General features: G+C 35.6%; 4 protein-coding genes across 7 annotated transcripts in view; 2 read left to right on the forward strand and 2 right to left on the reverse strand.

Annotated features, from left to right (window-relative positions):
- LOC127855598 (ATP-dependent RNA helicase DDX42-like) overlaps window positions 1-27,517 on the forward strand; it is a 316,590-nt gene that overhangs the window by 189,536 nt on the left and 99,537 nt on the right. The gene's annotated exons all lie outside the window — the stretch shown is intronic.
- The window catches only part of LOC127855601 (E3 ubiquitin-protein ligase TRIM56-like), a 262,584-nt gene that overhangs the window by 165,673 nt on the left and 69,394 nt on the right, over window positions 1-27,517 (reverse strand). The gene's annotated exons all lie outside the window — the stretch shown is intronic.
- The window catches only part of LOC127855600 (zinc finger protein zfp-1-like), a 317,716-nt gene that overhangs the window by 83,818 nt on the left and 206,381 nt on the right, over window positions 1-27,517 (reverse strand). The window lies entirely within an intron of this gene.
- The window catches only part of LOC127855604 (uncharacterized), a 380,241-nt gene that overhangs the window by 4,397 nt on the left and 348,327 nt on the right, over window positions 1-27,517 (forward strand). Inside the window, exon 4 of the mRNA XM_052391351.1 lies at window positions 1,427-1,498. Coding sequence (XP_052247311.1) covers window positions 1,427-1,498 — 72 coding nt within the window. The remainder of the gene's footprint in view (window positions 1-1,426; window positions 1,499-27,517) is intronic.

Raw genomic sequence — 27,517 nt, forward strand, 5'->3', positions numbered from 1 at the left:
GTTACTTCCCATAAAATGAGGCCCGGCTTAATCATCGAAACTAGTTTTGAACACATAATAGTAATTCTTTAACATATTAAGCTTCATGTATATCATTCTGAATATCCATTAGATTACAAACGTTGCATATATTTCACATAAAGTAATGCTGTCTTAGTTTATTAACAATTATTGTTGATGCAAAGATACCATAAAAATCACGTCCATAACCATTACCTAGATGGTGGATGTTCGTTTTGTTAGGTCATCAATTTTCAACTGAATATCTGCACATATATAGTAAGACAAATATATAAAAAAGTATTGCTATTTGTTAAATGTCAAAAGTATCCTAACATTATTTGCCTTTTAAACAATTATGGACAATCATAAATTCCGTAGAATGGTGTATTTTATCACCTGTTTTCAGTAGGAAATATTTGTTTTATATTTCAATACCAAACTACATGTTTTTCATTGGATGTTTTGAGCGGAAATATTCGTTAACGCGGACGAAATTTTCAGTCAATAAAATGATACATTGTTATTATTAAATACAATGTTAATTATCTGTATCAAGTTTATTGTTTAATGTATGTCACCATAATAAACAAGCAGCATGTGAATTAAAATAAAAATAGCCAGATATGTTTAGAAATAGAAAAACACATTGATAAGAGTTTGTATTGGCCTTAAACATGCCAATTTGCAACATTGCAGCATTCCGTTGTAACTCAATATTCCCCCTTAATAATATTTTCGCAAAAAATTTGATTTCTTTGATATTTTCTTATACTAAACATTTATTTCACCAATCATATATACGTTTTTTTATGTTAGTAATTATCCTGTAACATGCCTTAAAATCAGCCTGATAACCAGGTAACCTAATAACCCAAAAGATATTAGGCTAGCTGACCACGTGACCTCAAATATCCATCAGTTGCTCTCCGCGCAGGCGCATGACTTTACTATTTTCTATTTATCAAATATACTTTTGTTCTATTAAAAAATATCAAATACATGTTAAGTACTGTTCGTTTAAACATTATTATTTAAACTGCATAATTTCGTCTTTGTGTATTGAATTAATAACGGTTTCGAGTGAATTAACTCGATTTCTGTGTTGTTTAACAAGATGGAAGCTAGCCTAAGCGCTTTGCATGACGTGACGTCACAATGTTTTTGTTCGCGCGTGGTTTTTCCCATATTAAATATCTAAACACAAAATACTCGATAACTAGATATTTTAGAAACATTTCAACGAATGTTGTAAATATGACAAGATAAATAGAATAATAGGTTGGTGACGTGGATGGAAAATGGTTCTCTGGCTCGTCGGAGGATCTTATCGGATGAGCGGAATGCCTCCGACTTGCCAGATAACCATTTTCCAACCACGTCACCAACCTATTATTCTCTAAATATCTTATTGAATTCTTTCCAGTGAGCGATTGTCAGAATTTTTTAGGCCCAAAGGAGAAGCCTGCCATTCTTATGACGAGTGAAGCAGATAAGGGTGAGCAACTGTTTATTAATATATATTATCGGGTTTATTAACAAAGTAGGTTTTCGTGGTTTCTTACCTAGTTCAAGATATAAAACGTACCAATGTGGAAAATTTAAAAAGGTCAGTCGATGTTCGGCAATTTCAGACACTATTTAAATACAGAAAATAAGGATATTTTTCCTTATTATGAGCTCATTCACTTATACGCTCTATCATCATGTTTTGTAATAAAAGCTACATAGTATGATAGTGAACCTATCTGAGTTTACTTAACAAGCCTTAATTTAAATAAAATCGCAATGTTAGCATCTGATATACAATGTGTTGTCCAGTTTGAGACATTACTGAAAACCGACAAAATGAATGTGATGAATGCAAGTCAATACAACTAGCTAGCAATTATCATAGACCAAGAATCGGATGAATGTCATTTAATACAAATTACTAACTATAGGCATTGATAGGGAATCTGATGATTACCATTCAATGCAATTAGCTAAGAACTATCATAGACCATAACTCTGAAGAATGCCATTCACTGTAAGATGATAACAATATTCATCGACAAGGCGCCAGAGCGTTGTATCAGAGTAAGGTCAAAAATCAATGCGTTTGTTTCTACATTATCTACATAAATAGGGGATGAAATGAAGACGAGACAGGCATAGTATATAATCTAGAAAATAATGTTTAAAATACAGTATATCAGTGGTCTGTTTGATCAGGTAATGTTTTAAACAGAAATGTGACTTGTGGTTTTTGAGTGATCGGAAATATCTTTCCTTAACTTCTTTCTCATACCATAAATTACTTATAGAATATCACTAATACTTTGTTCTGATATTAGAAAATATCTTTAGGTCATTGAAATCTTTTCAGTGAGCGACAGCCAGAAATTGTGCGACAAAACGCTTAAGACGGGTGCAGCAGATACTAGTGAGCAACTGTTTAAATTACAACGTAATATTTCGTTGTTTCTTAAATATTTGAAGCTATTTAATCGTATGCATGTGGACGATTTAAAAATTTCAGACGATGTTCTGCAATTTAAAAAAGAAAAACATGCCATAAGGATATTTCTGCATACTCGAGGTACACGTCAAGTGCAATCATTAACTGATATGGTTTATCATCGTGTTTGCGAAAACAGGCTAAATACTTTAAAAGTGAACCTATCTGTGATTAGTCACGATAACATTGAGTTCAAGGTTTTTATTTCTCGGTAAATAAAATCAGCTGTATACTTATATAAAAATTCTCAACATTCGGTTACATGTTAATTAACCAGATAATGGACGTTTGCATTTATAATTTTCGCTAACGCATACTTTTGATTGTTTTGCTTTTGACAGTATCATTCAGCTTGTAGAATGGATAGCCTTGTGATTAATTTACACTTTAGCGGATTTGAGGCTTTTACAAATTTATAATATAATTGTAGAGGTATAGTTTTATTAATGTAAAATTATGTTTATGCCGCCAATTGGTTATATTTCTGATTTGAATAACATATTTGACATCTGTATAACAATTATAAGCTGCATAAATTTAGTATCACAATAATTACGACTTTGGCATATAGGTATACTGACATCTTTCAACCAACCTTCGTACGATATTTAAAATCGCCTTCTGCTTCTACTCAACATGGTTTCACTGTCACTTAAATAATAAGTTTCTCCTGGTATGTCCTGGTATTGTTGCAAAAGTGTATTCGCTAAGGAACACAATTCTTTACCAGTGATTATTTTAAATGTGTTGTTTTCCTCAACTTGTATTATATTGTCAATACGAACACAATGAGTTTAGTTTAAATAAACATATTTACAGATTATTGGCTTCACAAATATCTGAACAAATGGACAGACAAGCAATTCGACGTTACATGTATTATTGTTTCAAATCAGTCCTGCACCACTTGGGTCTGATTTCAGCTGCTACTAATGCGGTGGATAGGATTAGTAGTTGACGTCTTTACCTTAAATAATAAAGGTAAAGGTTCCTTAAATAATTAAATAAAGACGCATTATTTAAAGCGGATTCATCCTCTGGTGTAATTAAACTGGTGACAAAACTCAGGGCTCGGAGGTTCGATTTCCCATCACCTTTAACATTCGTTTGCATTTGGCTTTTAACTGATGTACAAAGTAATACATGCAGGTGCTTAACACTGGGAAAAAACAAAGATCTAGAGTCGCGCCTGGAACGACTCTTGTTAAACCTTAGCATGTGTTCTGGGGACGATTGGAAATTCCCGGTGCAAATGATACAAATCTACTATACATTCATATCATGCAAATCCAACCTATTGGTGATATATTTAATGAGAATTTAATTACTGATCATTCACGCAAATAAAAGTAGCAGCAATAGATTATCGGCGTCCAATTACGAGTCTTTATACCTGGTAGCGCTCTGTTGATGTGGATACATATTTGTTTGTTTTATTTGTGCATACATGTCAAGCAATTTACAATTCAATGCAATCAAGGCAATAAATAACGTAATCATTGCATTATGATCATATTCAGAAACATGCATTACATGAATGGTGCCATTTATCACAGATCCAAATAAGATTACAACATGATGTATACACAGGATAACCCGTAAAGTTTAGACATGTAAACATGAAAAAGCTTATTTCCAACGGGGTCCCTGGATTAAGTCGAACAGATCTTATAAGTGACTATAAATATATTGTTTTTTCAGTTCTTAATATAGAATCGACATGATCCTACACATTATTTCTTCTACAAATTAGGTGAATCTTTCAAAAGTTGACATGATAATACACTGACACAAATAAATAACATAAAAATAATGAATTACATAAAATAAAACAAATCTAAAAGTAAAAATACATGGAATTCTCGTCTGTCTACCTTCATATCATTTAATAGATGTGTCTTAACAAGTTTCTTAAAAGTAAATTTCGATTCGATGGACTTTATATTATCGGGTAATGCATTCCAATCCGTAATACCATTGTAGTAAAATGAAGAACTTGTAAAGCCATCAACTTGAGGTACATACAAATTAAAACGGGATCTATTCCCATACTGATGGACAATTGTACATTTGACAAAATTGTCTTTCATATAGCTTGGACATTTATTGTAGAAAATCTTATGGATGTGGTTAAGCCGAAGTTGCTTGCATCTTTGCTCAATAAACCAAGATCTTCAAAATGCGATACAACAAGTGATGTCCTACAATGGGAATTGTTAATAAAACGAACCATTTTATTTTGGGCTATTTGTAACTTGTGCTTAAGCTGTTTCGTGAGTCCACAATACCACGAAGAGGATACATAATCTAAATGACATTGTATTAAAGAATTGCATACGCTTTTTCTAAGACTTTTATTTAAAAATTCACTTTGTCTATATAAAAATTTAAGTCTAGAATTAACCTTCTTGACGATATAATTTACAATAGAAGTACCGGACAAATCAGCATCCAGAATAGAACCAAGATATTTTACATACGTCTGAGATTTTATAACATGATCATTACATTGTATATGAAAATTGTCCACCTTGGTGAGTTTACGTTTCGAACCAAAAAGAATACATTCTGTTTTGCCTAGATGGAGGGATAGCTTATTGTCAATTAACCGCTTACTACAGGACTCGAGCTCTTTGCCTAAAACTTGACTGATGGTACTTGGATCTTTATGTGAATACAAAATTGCACTGTCATCAGCATAGAGTATTAATTTACAGTTGGATGATATACTTGTTTTCATATCATTAACGTAGGTCAAAAACAAAAGAGGACCCAGTATACTCCCTTGGGGAACACCACACACAACCGATTTGAAATCCGATTTAGCGACATTAACATGTACAGACTGCGTCCTTTATACCCGGGTGTGTCAAGTGTTAAGTATGACTTTTAGTGTAAGTCATGGATGAGTGATGTCAATTAGAAAAGGTGTGTTTTGAGATCTGTTCCAGCAATGCTTTATTTTGCAAAAAAAAAAATGTATTACTTTTGTTGGCACTATTTACAACTTTGTATTTCTTTTTCAGATCGTCATCCACATTATGTGTGTAAGTATTTTTAAGATAGTACATGGTTTTCCTTAAATAAGTCATGTGTATACAAAGACAGTTGAATTACAGGATAAATAACACCAACGTTATATGGCATTTTTATGTGAAGACGTCCACGTATATAATTAAAGTTGATTAACCTGTTTATAGTAAGTATTTTAAAGATAACGGATGCGACTCCTTAAATAAGTCATTTGTATGCATAGACAGTTGTATTATAGGATAAATAACACCAAAGCAATATTGCATTTCATGTAAAGCCGTCCTCATATATAATTTAAGTCGATGACATATATATTAAACCCGTGTTATCTTTTGTAAATATGGTAAAACAAATACTATAATAATTATAAATACATGAGTAACATATCAATTATACAAGTCCACAAACAGTGCAATATAATACACTTTGTATTTATGTTTCGCATGTGTGTATCTTGCTTAAAAAATCTGAATCAAAATGTATGTCAATGCGTTAGATTAAAAGAATATGTAATCATTATCACCAGGATTTAAATCGATTTCCGAAATTAATGTCAGCACAGTCATAACACATTTACGTTTCTTGAGTTCCTTAGTCTATTTTTTATGTTTACTTCCAAAGCATGTATGACATAATTTAGTTTCTAATATCAGAACAAAGTATTAGTGATATATATATATATATATATATATATATATATATATATATATATATATATATATATATATATATATATATATATATATATATATATATATATATATATATATATATATATATATAGTTTCAGATTGGGTAAAATGGTGGGTCAAACGTCCATTTTACCGCCGTATTGTTGGGTCTTTAGTCGATTGTCGGGTCCCAAAGTCGATTATCGGGCACTTGGACCCGACAGTTGAAGACCCACTTAATAAAAGGCTGCTTAACATCCTCATGACTATTTTTTAATTCAAATTTGCGTATGTAATTTTACTCGAATTGTCGGGCCTATATCTCCCATTCGCAAACTTTAGATCAAACTCCTCACGGCAGTTACTTCCCTTGGGCATCTTCTAGAATAAGGGAGGCCACTGAGCCCTTTTCGGAAAGTCGCATATCTCCCCTGAGTATTCTCCGGAATTGGAGGTTCTCAATCGCTGGCATTCGGTACCCCTCGCAGATTATCATAATACTTATCCGATGTTTGACGGAAAGGGCCGAGAATGTGCGATTGAATCGCTGGGTAGTATTGATTTCCAGTAACAATGGCGTCGAATGAGAAAGAAAACGATCGTTATCTGTCTGACATCGAAATTGACAAATTAAGTGTTGCACAATTGAAGGATTATTTACGATTTCATAATCATTATGTGTCAGGGAATAAGAATGAACTTGTCTTGAGGACAAAAGGCGTACAAAAGCTAGGATTAAATGATCGACAGCTGCACAGGAATGCGGAAGTAAATTATGAAAAAAGGAAAACAGAAAAACTTTTTACGCCACTCGGTGAAAAGCTGCCACATCCAGATGTATTAAAAACGTTGAGTAGTGACTTAATGGACTTTCCTACATTAATAGATAGTGACATCTACAATTATTTTGTGCTGAAAATGAACACACAAAAACAATTGAGATCAAAAAATTGTATTATGTTTACAGACATAAACACAGTATTTTGTACCATGACATAAGTGACAAATGGGAACATTGTTTTGTTAAATGCAAAGTATTACCATCACTACCGAGTGCAAATGTGAAAGAAAACCCAGATCACAGTGTGTGGCTCTGTCTGTCAAAGGTCACTGGACAGGTTCATTCAGCGGAATGTAATTGCACAGCCGGGTGAGTGTACACAGTTTTTCATATAAGTTCTTGCAATATTGAAACGAGGTTATAAATAATTTATCAAGAGACATGCCTCTGTTACAATCCTAGTTGCAATAATCCAACTCCCAGCTATATTTACCCTCTGGGTTGTGAGGTGTACGAATGTACTCATAAACCCTCAGAGCATTCAAGAAGAACTAGTAGTTACGATCCCCGAATCGGCATTATACCAATCATTTTCATAGATCTATATACTGGTCACAAGCTATTCTCGGGATGGACCAGTTTCTGGGAAATTTTCATCAAAATTTAGATGCTCGAGCAAAAAAAAAAGTGCAGTTTGAAAGTATGTCTAATTATTATGTTTATATATTTTCAGGAGCGGAGAAGCATGTATCCATATTGGTGCATTTATGTATGCCCTTTCTGATCTCACTGCTAAAAAGAAGGACGGCACTCTAAGATCAACCTCAAAAAAATGCGTGTGGGACAGATTTAATAATCCCCGGAAAAGAAAGCGAACGCCTAAAAAGTCTAGCGAATTTACATTTCGGAAACATACCTTTGAGTCAAAATTAGAGCCAGTCGAAAATAACACCAGAAAAGAACTTCTTGCGATTTCTGTAAATGAGAACAGTTTCCGTTCAAAACTCGAAAATATGCAACCCAACAGCTGGATGGCTTTTGAACTTTGTAGAAGAGAAGGAAGAGGTGAAATTACCAAAGTTTATAGAAATTGGATATAACTTTAGTGATAGCGTAGATCTGAATAGTGAAACTGTGAAGGATAAAATGTCGAAAATGATGGATATGCTACAAATGGATGAACTTGAATGCCAAAGTATTGAAAAATTAACCAGAGGTCAGGGAAAGAACGTACTTTGGGAAGATGAAAGAAAATTACGTGTAACTGCATCCAATTTTGGTGAAGTAATTTTACTGAAACAAGAGACTGAAAGATTTAAAAGAAATTGAGTGCAATCTTTAAAGAATAGTAACAAATATGAATTTAAGATCACAATTGTGAATTTCTCGCAAGCTTACCCTTGCTCCTAGAATATGTTTTTATAATTTTGATGTCTCACTTTTCTCTAGAGATTAACCCTTTACTTCTTAAATATGTATTTTCAAGCTTTTGTAGTTCCTTAAAAAGTTAAATGTAATAAAGTACCTTTATTACTAAATTTAAGTTTTAAAGGCTTCATTTCCAACCCTTAAATACTGATGAGCAGCAAACAGTATAAAACCTGAACAGACTGCGAGTTACTAGCATGCTGTTCTGGTTTTATGCTGTTTTCACTGTGCTTCCAAGTGGAATAGGGTTAAATAACAAAAGTTAACGCCAGATCAGAAAATAATTTAAGTAACAACAGTACAGGACATCATTGAGGTCCCTCCTTTTTTATGTTTCAATAGTCATTTAGCTCTACAAAGCATATAAATATTGTACATAAAAGTGTATGAATGTATAAATATTTATCAACTGTTCATATTATGAATTTTACAGTAGTACATGTAGAATGCTTTTCAACGATTTGTGTACGGTTCATTAATACCATCACAACGTGATTGTCAATTGTTATTCCGCTAAATTGATTTGCTCTTAAAATGATAAATCATAAAAAGAACTTTTGCTATGTTATTATCCATCACTTATTACCTTACCTGTGTTTGGAGAAAAACCGAAGGGTTTACGATAATAATCTGTTTCAAAATGTTAAAATGATATGAAATTAATGAGTGGCAAGCATGAACCAAATTAAGAAAATCAACACAGAGGTATCAACAGCTGCATCTTATTAAAAATCTGTGCACAATGCTTTTTGTCCAAGTATAGATCATTTCAGAACCCCATTGAGTTAATAGACACCTTGGAAGCTTTGCTGGTATGACTTCTGCTTTACATCTGACAAGTACTCTGCAGGTGTTGCTACTTGTATCAGAAATCTTGGTTTTAAACAAGAGCTGTCACCATAGGATGACTTATGCCCCCTATATACGCTTGATAGAAGTTATGAGCATTTTCCCAAACCTAAATGCATATTTCGAAACCTAAACACGGACCCTAAGTTTAAGGTCAAGGTCACAGGGGTCAAAGTTTGTGTGCATATGGAAAGGCCTTGACCATATACACATGCATGCCAAATATGAAAATGCTATCTGAAGCGACATAGAAGTTATGAGCATTTTTCGAAACCTAAACGCAAAGTGTGACGGACAGACCGACAGACAGTCCGATCACTATAGCGACATAGAAGTTATGAGCTTTTTTCGAAACCTAAATGCATATTCGAAACCTAAACGCGGACCCTTAGTTTAAGGTCAAGGTCACAGGGGTCAAAATTTGTGTGCGTATGGAAAAGCTTTGTCCATATACACATGCATGCCAAATATGAAATTGCTATCCAAAGCGACATAGCAGTTATGAGGATTTTTCGAAACCTAAACGCAAAGTGTGACGGACGGACAGACCGACAGACAGTCTGATCACTATATGCCCTCCTTCGGGGGCATAAAAATTCTTGACGGGTTTATTGCTCCCAATTATAAATTAACTGTTGATTAAGTCTTCAGTAGCAGTACTAAACCTTAAAGACAAACATTTACTTAGGTATACAAAAGAAATCTGTGTTTTCAACGCTCTGTGTCAATTAATGTATGTAAACTTGAATCCAGTACAATATTTATCAGAATTTCAGTCTTATAATTTGTTTGGTCTTACAAAACTGCTTTCAAGCAAGAAAACATGTATAAATATATTGGCACAAACACACAAACGCAGAAACACAATTTTCTTTTTTTGCCTGAAAATGTTTGTATGGAATATGAGACAAGAAAATAATAATCAGTAACAATTTTATTTTCACAAATGAAAGCTGACTGTAAAATGTGAAATTAAGTATTATTCACATAATTACATAGTATATTACTTATACATACATGCAATGGTCAAACACTTCTAGTTAAATTGTATACTGAATTTCTCACAAAGTTCACTTGTTCAGCTTCTTATCAAACTTAATTTGTACTAGTTTTAAGGAGCCACTTTTCCAGTTTATATTAGCATGACTATTTTCAGTTTATAAACACACTTTATTTTCCGGGGACAGGTTTTTCGTGCTAACCCTGCTTTCATTCCAACACTGACCTCATCAAATAAACACTCAAAAGTTCCAGCAGTTGGGATACCAGTGTAGAACAACACCTTATCGTCATCATCCCTTATATCCTCAAAGGTGAAGCTAGGCCGATCCACTTGTATCCCAACTGTCGACGTTTCAGTAGAAGTCTGGGTTGATATACTTCTGGGAACTCTCGTATCGTCGGTTTGAGTAACCACAGAAATCAGCTCCGGTTGCACTTGTTCACACTGATGACGGATTATGGCGGGTACTGGTGTAAACCTTCCATAGTCATGGAGCTGAAATAAATAAATACATTTTTACAAGCAAAGTAAATGCAGTTTGAAGTAAAGATTATAGGTCTTTCTGTATTTTACTAAGGCATCACCAAACTGATAACTTCTTCAGTTTTTTTCTTTAAAAATGGGAAGAGCATGAAAAACAACTATCTATTTATACTGCCAAGTGCCCTTTCGAGCATGGTAGGCAGACATGGACATTATCGAGTCGGTTTCCTGGGAAGAACCAGTACTTGGTGTCCATGGAGGAGATAATTAGAATGCTTCCCAAGTAAGGAGTGAACCCACTAACACCCGATCGCTAGGCGGATATCTCATCCACTACAACACCGCGACCTTGAACTACAAATATTTTTTTATGTCCCCCACTATAGAAGTGGGGGACATATTGTTTTTGCCCTGTCTGTTGGTTGGTCTGTTGGTTGGTTGGTTTGCGCCAACTTAAACATTTTGCAATAACTTTTGCTATATTGAATATAGCAACTTGATATTTGGCATGCATGAGTATCTCATGGAGCTGCACATTTTGAGTGGTGAAAGGTCAGAGGTCAAATATATGTGGCCTAAATTGCTCATTTTATGAATACTTTTGCAATATTGAAGATAGCAACTCGATATTTGGCATGCATGTGTATCTCATGGAGCTGCACATTTTGAGTGGTGAAAGGTCAAAGTCAAGGTCATCCTTCAAGGTCAGAGGTAAAACATATTTGTCCCAAATCGCTTATTTTATTAATACTTTTGAAATATTGAAGATAGCAACTTGATATTTGGCATGCATGTGTATCTCATGGAGCTGCACAATTTGAGTGGTGAAAGGTCAAGGTCATCCTTCAAGGTCAGAGGTCAAATATATGTGGCCCAAATCGCTTATTTTATGAATACACTTGCAATATTAAAGATAGCAACTTGATATTTGGCATGCACGTGTATCTCATGGAGCTGCACATTTTGAGTGGTGAAAGGTCAAGGTCATCCTTAAAGGTCAAATATATGGGTCAAAATTGCTCATGTAATGTCACTTCTGCAATATTGAAGCTAGCAATTTTATATTTGAAATGCATGTGTATCTCATGGAGCTGCACATTTTGAGTGGTGAAGGGTCAAGGTCATCCTTCAAGGTCAAACATTATTTAGGGGGACATTGTGTTTCACAAACGCATCTTGTTTCAAATTATCTTTATTCAACAACATTTTGTATAACGATAAAACAACTCACTCTTAGAGATACGTCTAGTAGTGATGCACTGCTTTCAACCAACAAACCATCTGCCTCGTTCTCGAAACTCAAGTCTGGTGAACGGTTATCTGACATTTCCTCAGTTTCTGGTGTGGAATTCGTCTCATCTGCTTCAGGGCCATTTTCCAGAGTCTGTAAGGTAAACAAATAAAATTAAATCAGCACATCAAAGACCTAGAAATACACATACTTTTTCAAACTAACATGAAAGAATGATGTTCAGATACGTAATATTTATGCTTCTGTATCATGTTGTAAACACCGTCAGATTCTATACCGATAGAGTAACTGACCCATGTTCATTCTTGAAACCTCGTATAGCCTAGTGGCAACATATCCGCTTCAAAATATCAGATACCATTGGTTCGATCCTCGGCTGTGAGCTACATAAAATAAATCATGAACTGTGCCATGGGTATGTCTGCCATTATCCCATGCTTGATTGTACCACAAGGAATCACTGATTTGAATAGTAAGCTCGATTTAATAATCCATCGGAATCGTTTTAAGGTGATAATCTGATTACACGCAGTGCGCAATCTGATTATGTGATGACTTAAATTAGTATAAGTATTAATATGATTTAATAAGAATAGTATATGTGCCTTTTATACACGCGTTCAATGCCATAATACCGGTAAAATCATAAGTTGATTTAGATATCAGTACATTAAATAAATGTCTATATATTATAATCATACAATACGCAATTTTACAATGCCGAAGTAATGTTATTTACTGAAATAAGATCTATTTTCGCATGACACTGGCTGTATAGCAAGTAGTCTTATATAAATAAGAGCAACATTACTTCAAGCACGTACACTTAACAAAAAGAGTTCTCCGTTTAAAATGATGGTATTAAGGTGTTACTAAATATAAAATACCCAACAGCGGGCGAGCGTTTAATGCACTTTGCGCTTGATGAATAATGTTATACAATTATTATGGGCAAATTTATAATTTCAAAACATTATTAGTTGTTGATGTTATTCGCGTTCAATAAATACATCAGTTCTTCTTATCAACCTGATGCCTGTTGCCTGCTACAGTTTCTTATCATAATTGTATAAACTACAATACACCATCAGCGGCCGAGAGCAGAATACCGGCCGCTAAATAAATTGTGACTTGCATCAAATCTCAGGTCAAATTTCGATTGTTTTACAATAAAATACTAATATTTTATAATGTCAAGCACGTGCACTTAATAAAATACGATATGTCTTTATTTATTGTAGAATTTTGCAAAAGTAAAGCGCTTTATATATAGCAATGTTTTATTATTTCTTTCTAGTTACGTAAATAAACAAAACATAATTATGTATATAACATTTAATATTTGTACATAATTTATAAAAATAAATACAATGAAACGTGATGTTTGTGAAGTGCGCGTGACATTGAACTTCGAGTTAAGCGAAAGATGCGAATTAAATTACACATAATTAAAAACTGATACTATTCTGTCAGCATGTTTTATACTCCATCGCGCCAATAAATTCATCAAATTGTGTATACAAGCAAAACGATGGAAATTATGACAGAAACCCAGCTTTTCAAATAAAATGACCCTTAACATAACGCTAGCAGACCCGAATGAATATACTTTATTTGAGTCGTGTTCTGAGAAAACTGTGCATAATGCATGTGCTTAAAGTGTCGTCCCAGATTAGCCTGTACAATCCGCACGAATTATCAGGGACGGCACTTTCCGCTTTTATGACATTTTTCGTTTAAATGAAGTGTCTTTTTAGCAAAAATCCAATTTAGGGTCGACACTTTACGCACATGCATTATGCCCATTATTCCCAGAACGCGACTCATTTAATCCAATCAGGTAAATAACAAATACAATAATAAAACAGGGGAAGTCTACACTGTGTATTAGCAACCTGCTGTGGTGAATATATCTTATCAGCTAAATACACAGGCACCTGGCTACTGTACTGGAAAAATTGGATTTACTGCCAAAATAATTGATTTCATTTATGGCTAAATTGTTGTGTACATGTAAAATTAAAAACGAGGATGTATCCACATCACCGTTGCACATTGTTATTAATTTCACAGTTATCTGTTCTTTATTAGAGATAGCCTAATTAAAGACGGCGCTAATAAAATGTGAAGGTGGATATAAAGAAATAAGGTCAATTTCCGCACTGACAGTATAGCAAGTAGTCTTATATAACATATTAAAAATATTCCATGGTTAAAAATGCACGATGTTATATAGTAAAAGAGTGTGTTTGAGTAATCAATAGGATATTTTGTATTGGCTATATTGTTTCACTCGTAAAGAAAATACCAAAATCGACGTGCGAAACGTAAAAATTTATATCTGAAATAATATTGTTAAGGGCGTTAAGCTAGTTAAAAATAATCACGATTATTTACTATGTATAAATTAGATAAAACGTTAAGATGTAAATTCTTATCATAAATATAAAATGCACATAATATTATAATATTCATTCATATTTCATTATTTCAGGTAAAAGTACAAACATATTGTTTTAAATCCTATGTAATCAGCACTTTATGTTGGATTCAACAATGCTTAATTAATTATCGGGTGTAGCAGCGGTGTACATTACCCATATGATATAACGCAAAGGTAACGGTCAAGCGACTTCCCACATTTATATGACATGTTTTATTATCGTTATCAGGTATCTGTTATGTGTCAACGGATTAACGGACATTGGTTGATTACCCGATAATATGCAAGTATCAAATGATTTAGATTCATAAGTTATGGGAAAACATTATATGCCTGACCTGAAAAATGTAAGTCATAACAAATAATTATATTATAAGTTCACTTACCAGAATCACAACCTAAGTGTTGCCATCGCTCGCAGGCATCGCAAGAAACAGCACGTTGCCTCTGCCCAACTGTCTTTCCACAATGTATGCACTTTACCACTTCTGCCATTGCAGAAACACAAAACTCACTTACTCTCACAGTAAAATTATTGTATCCTACATTTAAGAAGCACAAATGTTTGAAATATTTATATAAATTAGTTCAATTTATGATTCACTGTGTGTGTTTCAGAGTTTATTTACAGGTCCTACTGGCCTCTTCACGAGGTTATGGTAGCCCGACCTGCCCCTGTGACCTCTCAGGGGAAAAAGATTAATTTAGAGCCAAAGTAGGTCAAATTTACCCCGGCTTCCCGGGTATTCGCCAAATAATTTAATTTTAAAGAGAGTTTCGTGCACGTTGGCCAATGAGACCTTAATGTGTTATTTACCGTAAGGTGGTGATGAGGTGCGGATCCCGCCGAGTGTCCCGCACACTACTTATGTACAAGACACTCAACGCGACCCACATACCAACACCACTCGGTAAGTAAGACCCGGAATACACACACATAACGCTCTCACAACCCCCCACTCATAACGGGTGATGTGTATGAGAGTGCCACGCCCATGTGTTCCGGGTCCCTTGATGTTGATCTGTGTATGGTTGTGTATAGTATGTGGTATGTGATTGTTGTGCATTTGTCTGGAGCGGAAGAGGAGATGTCTGTCGGTTATTTACGGTCGTCGGTCAGTCGTGAAGGGCTGTATATCGTTGCAGTTCCCAGATCGCAGAACACGCCGCCCCCCGCACAAGCGCACCCACGCCGAGCGAGCCCGAGCCCCCCCCCCCCCGCGCCCGCATACGGCCCCGGCCCTAGCACCCAACCGCTGAAGACCCTCGAGACAAGCACCCTCATCCACCCTCTCGCTGCGCGCGACAACAGATCAGTCAAGAACCAACCATGGAGCCCCCCAAAGCCCCACCCGGAGTCACCATCGTTCTTTCCCACCCACCTGCCAAACATCCAGACCATGTATCAGCTGGGATGTATTTATTTTGTAGTTATGTTATATTTGCTATTATAATTGGATAGGTAAAGTAAATAAATGATCTCAAAATGCCGTTGTTATATCATATGATTTATTTATGTTTTATATTAATTTGTAAAACTCATAGTATTATAGTTTATGTCCCGTATTCTAGCTTTCATTTACCCAAGTGTGGTTATTGTGCTCTCCGCCCCATGAGAGGTGTTAGTGGGGGTTCGAGCAGGATACAGGAAACGCCCCGATTCCAGAGGCGCCCCTGGTTCTTTTAAGTGCCCGGTGTATAGCACCGATACACTGCACCCCCGTTTAACGTCTCTCGCGGAGGACATATTAGTACATAGTGTTAGTATCGGTACTTATATACATGTGTAGTTCTGCTGTCTTGTGTCATATCTTACGGTAACGTGGGCTCTCTCTGTTGCTATTTGGTATATAGTTTGAATGTTATTGCGAAGGGCAGGCTAGTTTTTGAAAGATCATGTATTTGATGATAGAAGAAAGGGACTATGTTTGTTTGATTGGGCCGATGACTAGTTCGTTGGGGGTAGAAAATTTCTTTGTAAATTCTTTCTTATTGCTGTGTTAAGTGTCTTGTGAGACTGTGGTGTTGTAAGGGCCAGACTAGTTTTGATAGGTCATTTATTTGATGAAAGAAGAGAGGGCTGAGTTTGAGATGATAGTAAATTTGGTATTAGGGAGAGCGCACACGTTAGTGTTTCTGGTTATAAAAGCAAAGACAGCATTCCTATGTGTTTTTGTAATATGCCAGGTTAGTATCGTGGTCTGGTCTGGGGCATATGATTCACTGAAAACTGCCCGCTTTATATACAGACAGCCCTCTTAAATGATCAGTCGCCAAATACGCAATCGCTCCGCCCACTAAGTTGTGTTTTCATAAAACGCTTATTCCATACTCCGTAAGTCTTTGTTTGTCGGACCATGTGGCCGCAATAAACGAAATCTGATTGATTATTACGTGAGTTTGATTGACAGCTGGCGAGTGGTCAATTACTTTAAAAAGAGCATTGTTGTCTGGTTAAGCTTGTTAATAACCTTATGTAGTCTTTTATCACGCCAAACTGTGATACCATATGTCTTACTCATAAATCTGTGTCCAGACAATCAAAGCATGTCGGCATAATTAATTTTCATCAACTCACACTTTTACAAAACATAACTAACACAAAAGCATTCAATTATTCTTCTATATTTAAACCAAACTATCATACAATATGTCTGATTAAAAAATCTTTGAACAGAAAATGAAAGCATGCCGTCAAATTAAACGTCGTTTAACATTTCACGCTTGTTCAGATTTCAGGGGCGAATTGTCTTGGGGTGAGATTTCTTTGGGGCGAGTTGTCTGATTCCCATTCCGAATGGACTTTGAAAGAAACGAACGACAACTTTGTAAGAAAACCCGCCAATGGGGCTCGCGACCAATCGGATGGATGCTATGCCTGCTGGGATAGCCATGCTCTTTTTCGACGCGGACAGTGGACCCGACATGACCGACTTAACGGACTCGACGTGACGGACTCGACCTAATCAATTTTCTTTATTCTTAGACTTAAGTCTAAGAATTGTTTGGTGAATACGGGCCTAGCAGATTCTTTTGTGCACGAGGTAATATACTGTATTGCATTGTATTGCCCCAGGCCGTATTTATTGCTGTTTACCCATTGATATTGGTGGTGATAATCTTTAGTTTAAGTTTATTTATATGTTTAGTTTAAAATTATTCTGCAAATTACTGAATTTAAACTGAGAGATTGGTTCAGGGACATTGTATTTGTGGGTCATTCTTCCCCAACCTCTGAATGAAGTGGGTCACTTGAAGTTGGCCGGTACTGTTAACAAGTTGTATGAAAGCTGGTTAATGTTCTATGCAATATTTTTATTATTTTCTACACTGGATCTGGTTTACTTATATATTTGAAGGTTAAACAAAAATTGAGGCAAAAATTTACCGGCTGAGGGGAAAAAAATTCCAGTGGAAAAGACCATTTTCGACGGGTCACAAAGGAGATAAAACCTGTCCTTGATTACATGATATAAAATAAACAGATTGCATTCTTATGTTTATCTTTTAAAGTATATTTTAATAAGCATAATTGTGAAAGTGGACAACCTGTTTTCGCTGTGGGCAAGTAGATGTTCATAGTGACTTGCCCCCAGTGCAAGTGGAAGAAAAGTTCTTAAGAAAATCCCTGGAGATTGCACTGTGGCTCATGCATTATTTAAGATTCCTCTTTGTATCAAAATCTACCAAGGAATGTGAAGGTTTTCCTTGTATGTATAAACAGATGCGGTCAAAAAGAAGAAAAGACGAAAGAACCAATCCAGACTTGGTGGCAGAGGAAAGTATAAAAAAGAATGCAGATCTTGGTGGATTTTGTGTGGATACAATTCCACCTAAAGGTATTCTTGTTGACAGATAGCCTTGACCTTAAGTCATTTAAAGAAGTTTATTAATTTCAATTTCAGCTGGCACTATATGTATTTGCCTGTATATGTTTAAAGAAATAAAAAGGGCAAACAAACAATTAAACCTGGGATACAGCCTTAGCCTCTCAAAAGGGGAAAAATACCATGTGACCAGCACTTTTGGGGAGAAATTGCAATAAATCGTCATAAACTAAAGGTTAATTACATGTTATAACCATTATTTGCTCCATTTAAAAGCTGAATCTTTTTATATGGCTTTCCCCTACCACAAGTGATTGGGGCTAAATGTATACTGGAATCACTGTGTCTGTCTGTCCCACATGGGTTTATGAATGGAATCAAACATTTCAAATGCTTAACTGTTCCCTAGAATTGTTCATGTGAAATGCCTTGTATTATTTTTAAACCGATTTTTTTCTCAACTTTCCCTCTGTGTCCTTTATAAAGGACTAAGTTGAATATTTCTTTGCAAAAATGTACAGGAAAATTTTAATGGAATATGGATTGTTGTAGCTTTCTTTAAAGACTTTATGATAATCATATTGAAGCAGTAACATTCAGCCATATGTATCCATACGGCTATAAACTAATACCAAGCTTCCCCTTCCAACACTAAAACTTGTTTTACATCTTAAATAGTTTAATCCAGAGAAAGCTATTGGAAAAAAGCTAAATTAATTTGAAATATTTCAAAATGAACTTAAGCACTGTAGCTTGGACATTTGTCAGGCCTTTTTCTGCCTATCTCACAGGTACGATAGTCGGACCCATTCCCAATGCCAAATATGGATGTTTTTTTCGCAATTATCTAAACAAAAATTCCCAATTTCCAACCGATATAATGGAGCCGAAAAATGCGTTTCTCAGTAGATACTGTGTTTTAAATAATTTGGGGCACCGTGTTTTAACATGCCAATGCGTAAAATGTCATAGTATCGAGCGTTCCATAATGCAATTTTGGGATCTTGAGACTTCAGACAAACAATGACGGACGCTTGTGTCTATGCATTTCTTAAGACACATTTACGGTCATTTTCGGTCAGAATTAGCTTTTAAATATTGAAGTGCTGGATTATTCAGAATTATCAGGTATGTATACAACAATTGATAACAATGTGTACGCATTAATTACTGTAAATTGTTTGAGAATCGTTATCAATGGCCTGAGGTAAATAAATGTGGACTAGTTTAACTTGCAACGTTACTGTGGTTCGGAAGAGTAAGTTAAGGTAAAAAAATACAGAAATCTGACGCAGTTTAAAAAATGTCGCATAATTCTAAGTATTATTGAAGTAAAATACAAAAAAATGACCTGAAAGACACACAAAAACTGAATGTTTGTGGGGAAATACTACCGCCAATCAGTCTACTCAACGGTTAACCAAGAATATGACTCATTTTCCACTGCCAGATTCAGAGTCACTACCCTTTGCAGCTTCTTAACATTTCAATACTATACATTTATGATGTTTAGCTATACTTTTGTGTTTCAAATAATGGTTGCCCTTCAGACATTTGGCAACTTGAATTTTGAATAACAATATGTTGGATGCAGGTCGTTCGACTGAATGTTCATAAAAAATACTTAATGACATATCAAGCTATGTATATCATTTGAACTTCAAACGTAACAAAGACTGTGTTTTATTATCATACTCATACTTACGTTAGCAGTGGACAATGACTGTTGCTGCAGCTGCTTGTTGCATGGTAAAAAAAGAGTTTAATACTTAAATAGCATTTTTAGGCAATACCTATGTATGAAAACATTTCATAAAATAAGAAAAAAAAAGAAAAATAATTTCCCAAACAATGCTTTTGTCCATGAAAATTCTTCCCAATTCGGAAGAAACCGGGACTGGTAAAATCCCAATTTTTCCAGGTACTTTTTCCCAGAATAGACCAGAAAAAGGCCTGGTTTGTAAATTCTATAATATAACCCAATTTATCCAAGCTTAAGGTTGTAAGATTTTTACTCGGTGGTAGTTTTTATTAGTTCGATGTTTTCGGAGAAAACCCCCGAGGTTTTGTCATAGCCAGCTCGTCGTGTTGTGTCATGCTAAAACCTTGACATTTTACTCTACAATGAAAGTGCTTCCACCTACAACTTTGAAACTTCATATGTAGATGCACCTTGATGAGTTCTACCAGGGCTTGACACTAACTTTTTACGTACTGACCCAAAGGACCACCAGCTTTCAGAATTTACTGGTCCTCCAAGATTCAAGTGGTCCGACAATGTTATTTGACATAAAGTTCAGCTTACTTTCCGGACTATTCACAATGTATTGTGCATTTATAAAAAGAAAACTACTATCTTCTAAACTATCTCTATCCTTTTCATATTTTCTCTGTACTTCAAGCTTCTCTTCATTAGTTTAAGGTTTTTAGGCAGAGGTTCAACCACCCTTGGAATGAAATTCACATTGCGAAAACTTGAAAATCTTGAAAATACATACGCTTACTCTCCTGCGATATCAAAACATTATTCGGCGCACTCCATTGTAAATTTGCACGGTCAGGGTTCGACATAAACTTTTTTACAGCCAGACCATCGGACCAGCTCCTCTTAAATGTACTAGCCCGAATCTGATGTCTACTAGACCATTAATGACATAGCAAATAAACAGAATTGTGTTGTGTAACTGTTTAATCAGGTTTCATCAGAAAATTAATAGTGAACACAAGAAAGTTATTTGATGCACAGAGTAAAAAATAATATAAAACTATTTAACAACATAAATTGTTTGTTATAATTTCACTGTTTATCACCAGTTAAACAAATGATGTCTGTACAGCAGGTGACATTTATTAAACGTTATCAAATTCTAGCCTCCTTGACCGCTGTGCTCCATGCTACCACAGCTCCAAGGCCCTCTTCCATCATAATCTGTGTCAGTTTTACCGTCTGATTCTTCTTTATTAACTTATTTGTCGGACGAAAATCCAACCTTGAACAAAGCCATTCTTTAAATTACATTCTCTCGTCTGCTACGCGGTCACCAAAATGTTTACATCGACGATAGCGATTTTGGATAGAAGTCGTAAAAACATGATGTAAAGTTCTATGACACTGTAGAAAATCATTAACTCTTTCAGTGCTGAAAGGAATTTTGAAGGTCTTTACAAACAGTTTGGATCCAGATGAGACGCCACAGAACGTGGCGTCTCATCTGGATCCAAACTGTTTGCTATTCTGATAGTATTCTTTGAAAAAAATTGAAAATGCTAATTTTAAAAATTCAGCAGACAACATTTTAGCAGACTACAAATTTCCCAGCATGCAAAGGGTTAATATTCATGACAACCAATGGAAACAAGCTATTTCTGCGGGAAGCTCTCCTTCGCGTCTATAAATAGCGATGAATCATGTGAATGCTCCGCGTTTATTTATATACGCTAGTTTGTTCTGATGTAAATAATGGATACAATTGTTATTTTACACATCAAGAGAAAAAGGTTTTCGGTTAGTTATAGTTATATGAATCAGTATAGATTTTGTATGTACGACCAGTCGGACAAGCTAGCCCACAGTTTTACTAGCCCGACCACCGATCTTACTAGACAATGTCTGTCGGACGTGCCTTAGTGTCGAACCCTGACGGTAAACAAAGTAAATTCTGATGGTACTAAGATCGATACAATGCTAATTATTGCTGCTTTTTCAAAATAATAAAACACCCATTTTGTTCATTTCTCAATCCAAACGCTTCGAATTTTATGTTTAATTTGTGTATTGATCATTGCGAAGTCTGGAGACATTTGCGGGAGACAATTGCGAAACGCAAATCAATTTTTTGATCCGACAACAGGGTTTTGTCATCCGGGCTTCTAGACAAAATTGAATTTCCAATATATTGCTATTTTTATGCCCCCCCCTTCGAAGAAGAGGGGGTATATTGCTTGCACATGTCGGTCAGTCTGTCGGTCCGTACACCAGGTGGTTTCCGGATGATAACTCAACGCTTGGGCCTAGGATCATGAAACTTCATAGGTACATTGATCATGACTCGCAGATGACCCCTATTGATTTTTAGGTCAAAGGTCAAGGTCATGGTGACCTGAATAGTAAAATGGTTTCCGGATGATCACTCAAGAACGCTTAGGCCTAGGATCATGAAACTTTATAGGTAGATTGATCATGACTTGGCAGATGACCCCTAATGATTTTCAGGTCAGTAGGTCAAGGTCACGGGTGACCCAAAATAGTAAAATGGTTTCCGGATGATAACTCGAGAACGCGCAGGCCTAGGATCATGAAACTTGATAGGTAGATTGCTCATGACTCGCAGATGACCCCTTTTGATTTGCAGGTCACTAGGTCAAGGTCAAGGTCCGGGTGACCCTAAATAGTAAAATGGTTTCCGGATGATAACTCAAGAACGCTTATGGCTAGAATCATGAAACTTCATAGGTACATTGATCATGACTGGCAGATGACCCCTATTGATATTCAGGTCACTAGTCAAAGGCCAAGGTCACAGTGTCAAAAACATATTCACACAATGCTAGGTTGGCGCTAAGGAAAAAAAACTTAGTCGCCAAACCTAGGGGGTCCGGGGGCATGCCCCACCTGAAAATGTCCTGAGCAAAATTAAAGACCTATTTTTGTCTGAAATTAGCCCTTTTTTTGCTTGAAAAATTTTCTTCGCTGGTGAGCCACTTGCTGACATTTTGCAGGAGATTTTTTGTTTACACAGACACCGGTGGCGTAGTGATAATGATACATTACCACCCAGGGATCATATTTTTTTTCGGTTTTGTCGGTCCTAGACCGATTGGGGTCATGAAAGACTGATTGAAAATCCCTAACAGTCGGTCCGATTCTGTTTGCTATTAAAATTCCCATGTCATGAAATCGATTACACAGTGGACATGCTAACACACCCTAATGACATTCTTATCTCGATTATGTGTGATAAACCATTCACTGCAGTCTCTAAAACCGGTCAGGACCGGTTTATTGCACGTTAGACCAAGAATCAAAAACTTGTGAACAGCGGATTAAAGACGCACCCGAAAAGACGCGTCTGAATGCACGCGCTGTAACTAAACCAAACATGCCGATACATTTTCCACCAGCGTAATAATCCGGTAATAAAATTATGAATGAAAGTCGCGGATCTGATCGACAGAACAGCCGAAAGTTATTTTTATGGGCGGAACTTCACATAAAATAGTGCACAAGAAAAATAAAATACATTGAATAAATCTTTAGTAAAACCGTGTTAGAATCGAAATAATTCTTGTACTTCGTTGTTGAATAACTCACGGCCGGAAAATTAGATTCGTGGTTTCAAATGCTTGCTCTGGTGATTAAATCCCTGCGCATCTAAACTATCGGACGTGGTTATTTGACAACAAATTATTTCTTAATTATTTGGTTTGTTGTTGTCAGTAGCCAACCTACGCACATACATTTGTTTGGTTCAGTGCATGTTTGTAAGATATTATTGTGTCGACAACAATTTAAAAACATGGGTATAGACTTTCACAGATTAATAATATTGACAACGATGAAAAAAGTCTGATAAAACAGCACACGAAACAACAATGAAATACCAAATGATAAAACCATTTGAGAAAACTCGTTCCGTTTAAAAAAATGCCTATGGGAATTGTACTTGTACATGTATTTTACCACCTTATTTAATATATTTTAACGTAATTTGTCATGATTCGGACACACATTTTCGGATCTTTTATATCCGGACCGATTGATGTTGCGGGAAAATATGATCCCTGTACCTACCACCGTAAAACATTTTCGGTACATGTGGTATTAGGTTAGAAACCACAGCCTCCCGTCTCGGTAGTAATTATACAACATTTAATGTAATCCAAGACACTACTTTTTTTCATTTTTTTTTGTTTTGAAGAAGATGCGTGAGAGAATTACTTAGTCAGCATGAGACCGTCATTCCATGTCAAAAACCGTGAGACTCACAGGGGCGAAAACCGTGAGACGTGACAGTTAGATGTTTCCGATTCTGCATTCAGGTCTGCGCTATTTTAGGACGTCTTCGATTGCGAAACGCTAACATTTGGTAATTTCCCCTTAGCTTATTCTGTCCGCTTTCTTTCTAAAGAATTGTGTTAATTTATGTTGCTTTGACTTTCCATTTTCGTTCACAGCCTCCATTTTTCCCAGAATCTGCAACTCGCTTTCGAAATCGTCTTTCATGGTCGCATAGCGACCGGATAAGGGAAGTTACTCATATCTACCCTTTTTGTAGCCAATCAAAAATCGTTGTTCTTTCTTTTGAAATTAGTTTAAGTGGCTATGTCAATGCCATAACCTCTGCTGCCCATCTGATTAAATGACAATTCCGTACTGGTCAGATTCGATGACGTTGAATCGTAACATCTAGAGCATAGGCCATTACACGGCACGCTTCAGTGATATATCATTAAATCTCCAGTAACCCCAAATACTCGAAAAGTCTGGTCGCAAGTGTAAGCTATGACCACTTAAGACATTAGCCATGTGGATTATTGACCTAGCCGTCGTCATTATCCCCTGGGGCCTTTCCGGGTAAGGGTAATGATTGTGTAATCTTGAGCGATGTTTTGGCGTTTTAATACGGTCTGAAAACAGGCATTTAGAGGGTGCATTTGTAAAGCATAGGGTCGTTTTTTCAATCGCCAATTTCATGAAAATCATATTTTTAATCGCCCAGCCAGGAATTGTAAACGCCAATGGCGTATTTGGCAATCGGTAACGCTAACGTAGACAATGGCTTGTCACTATGGAGAGCCCATATGGGGGGGCATGCATGTTTTACAAACAGCCCTTGTTTATCCTGGTCTCGAGATTGCCCACAAAGTAATGATGAAATATCGGTTTTATTATGAACATATGAAGTTGTTTTATTGATAAAAACGGCTTTTCCACCAGTATTTACGATAAGTTGGTCGGGATTTTTAACTGGTCCTACGGATCAACCAAATTCTAGTTTAGCTGAATATATTTCCTCCCTTTTTTTTTACTGACCCCGGGTCAATGGACCACCGTTAGTGTGGAGCCCTGGTTCTACACTCCACACCCATTTGTGGGTCACTAGGTCAAAGGTCAAGGTCACTGTGACTTAAAAAAATTATGACAGCTTTCGCAGCTGAGCGTGGCACCCCCTTATGTGGTGCTCTTGTTCACACTTGAGACAAAGTCAATTGTCTTTACATACATTAACCTGACCGATGTTTATATGTACTTCACTTAAATGTCATTATATATAGCAGTTTCAAGGTCAGATGATAAATGATTGTCATACTTAAATTATGTAATTTCCTTGAGTGTAAAATGCTCCCTCTGCTGTGCTCTTGTTCCATATGGCATATAGGTTGTTAGCATAATGTTTATACAACTTTTACCAGGTAAGGAGTTAGAAACAGAAGTTCATAGAAAAAGGCGACTTTCTCCTTACCTATCATGGAGAATTAATCACAGGAGAAGAAGCAATAAAAGAGAACTAATGTCTGTCTCTGTCTTCAGATTCTTCTTTTCTTTCAAGGGAAGCAGGTGGTGGTAAGCAGATGACTTTTATGTTCTTCCATTTTTAAAAACAAGCAGCTTTTGGTCTGATGATTTACATTAATAATGATTAAAACATCTTTAGAAGATAAGGATGTATGAAAGCTATTAATTCCTTTTTCTGAAGCCTTGTTTTTAATTTAAAGAGATACGTTTTTATTTGGGTAATTTCACAATGATCATTGCATATAGTCCAGGGGCTCATTTTATCAAACATCGTATGTTTTATCTTAAGATCGTCATACGTTTTAAGCGTAAGATCATCGTACGCTTCTTCGTACAACTGTTCTAAATCAGACCCATCGTACATTGACATCATAGTCGCAACAATTGTTTACCATCGTACATTTAGATATAAGCTTTAAAACATAGAACATGCTAAAAAAGAACATTAAATAAAAATACTTACCTCGCTCGCACACATCCAGGGGTGCGATTGTTCCTCTTTTCAGCTGATTTCATCTTTTATGACAAAATTTCATAAACAAAATGTGACGGATTCTGCTGGATCTGTTTGGAAATGCAATACATTTTTAAACCCTGGCGGGGTAGGGGCTATTTTCCTGAAGGCTTTTTAATGTTTTTTTTGATAATCACACCCCTGACAAGAGTACCTTGTTTATTCCCAGTAATTTTAGCAAATTTTATTTTGAGTGATTCCAAAATTTGATTATAAGCAGGAATCTTTGTAAGTTTTTCGTGCAACAAGGGCGTTTAAATCAAATCACAAACAAACTGACGCCCAATTACCCGATAAACTACTATAAAGATACGCTTGTCCTCCAAAAATAGAATTACGAATCCACATGTCAATAATATTTTAACACACAACCGAACCTATCCGACGTCTAAGTAATCCGAAACACACATTTGTCCGAAATTGGTCTCACTTATTATAATTCCATGTCTTAATCTTTTTCGCATCAGACTCCATTTTACTTTGCAGAATTAAAAATGTACACATACTGGCAATGAAATAAACTGTTCTGTTACAATAAAATATTTTTGCTTATTTTTTTCTTCGATTATTCCATGTTAAACTTTGGCATGGGCGCTGCTATAAACTCAATATGCAAAAATAAGGGCATGCTGAAAGTTTTAGCAACATTTTGGTTGAAATTGTGAAAATTTATTCTTAAAAAAAATTGTTTTCAAAGTAAAACAGATACATAAGTCTGACGGACAAATAAACGCAATTAAGCTGTGATCTTTGCCATCTTTGTACAAATTGCCGAATTTCCAATTTCGATTTCCAGTTTGCGAAGTCATTTTTGCCAATTCCCAATGGGCCTAATATTTATTAATTAGGTTGTTTACAATGTATCCTAGTTTGAAGCCTTTATTATTGGAATATTTCTTCCTCTGCCTAAATACATGTAATAAAATTGTTGGGCCTCACAAGTAATAAACATTGTAGGGTCCCTATAAGAAATTAACATGTTTACACTAATTTTCGGGTCTCATATAAGTAATATTGTTGGGTCTCGTATAAGAAATACTGTTGGAGTCCCCATAAAAGTAATATTGTGGTGTCCCGTATAAGGTATATTGTCAGGTACTTTTATAAGAAATATTGTTGGTCCTGTCTATATAAGAAATATTGTTGTTGTTTTAATGAGGTACGGCTGGGTGGGTCTGTCATTGTTGAATTTTGGGGCGAGATCTTGCGATAATCAT

Source organism: Dreissena polymorpha, chromosome 13, assembly GCF_020536995.1.
Source record: "Dreissena polymorpha isolate Duluth1 chromosome 13, UMN_Dpol_1.0, whole genome shotgun sequence".
NCBI classification, from domain to species: domain Eukaryota; kingdom Metazoa; phylum Mollusca; class Bivalvia; order Myida; family Dreissenidae; genus Dreissena; species Dreissena polymorpha.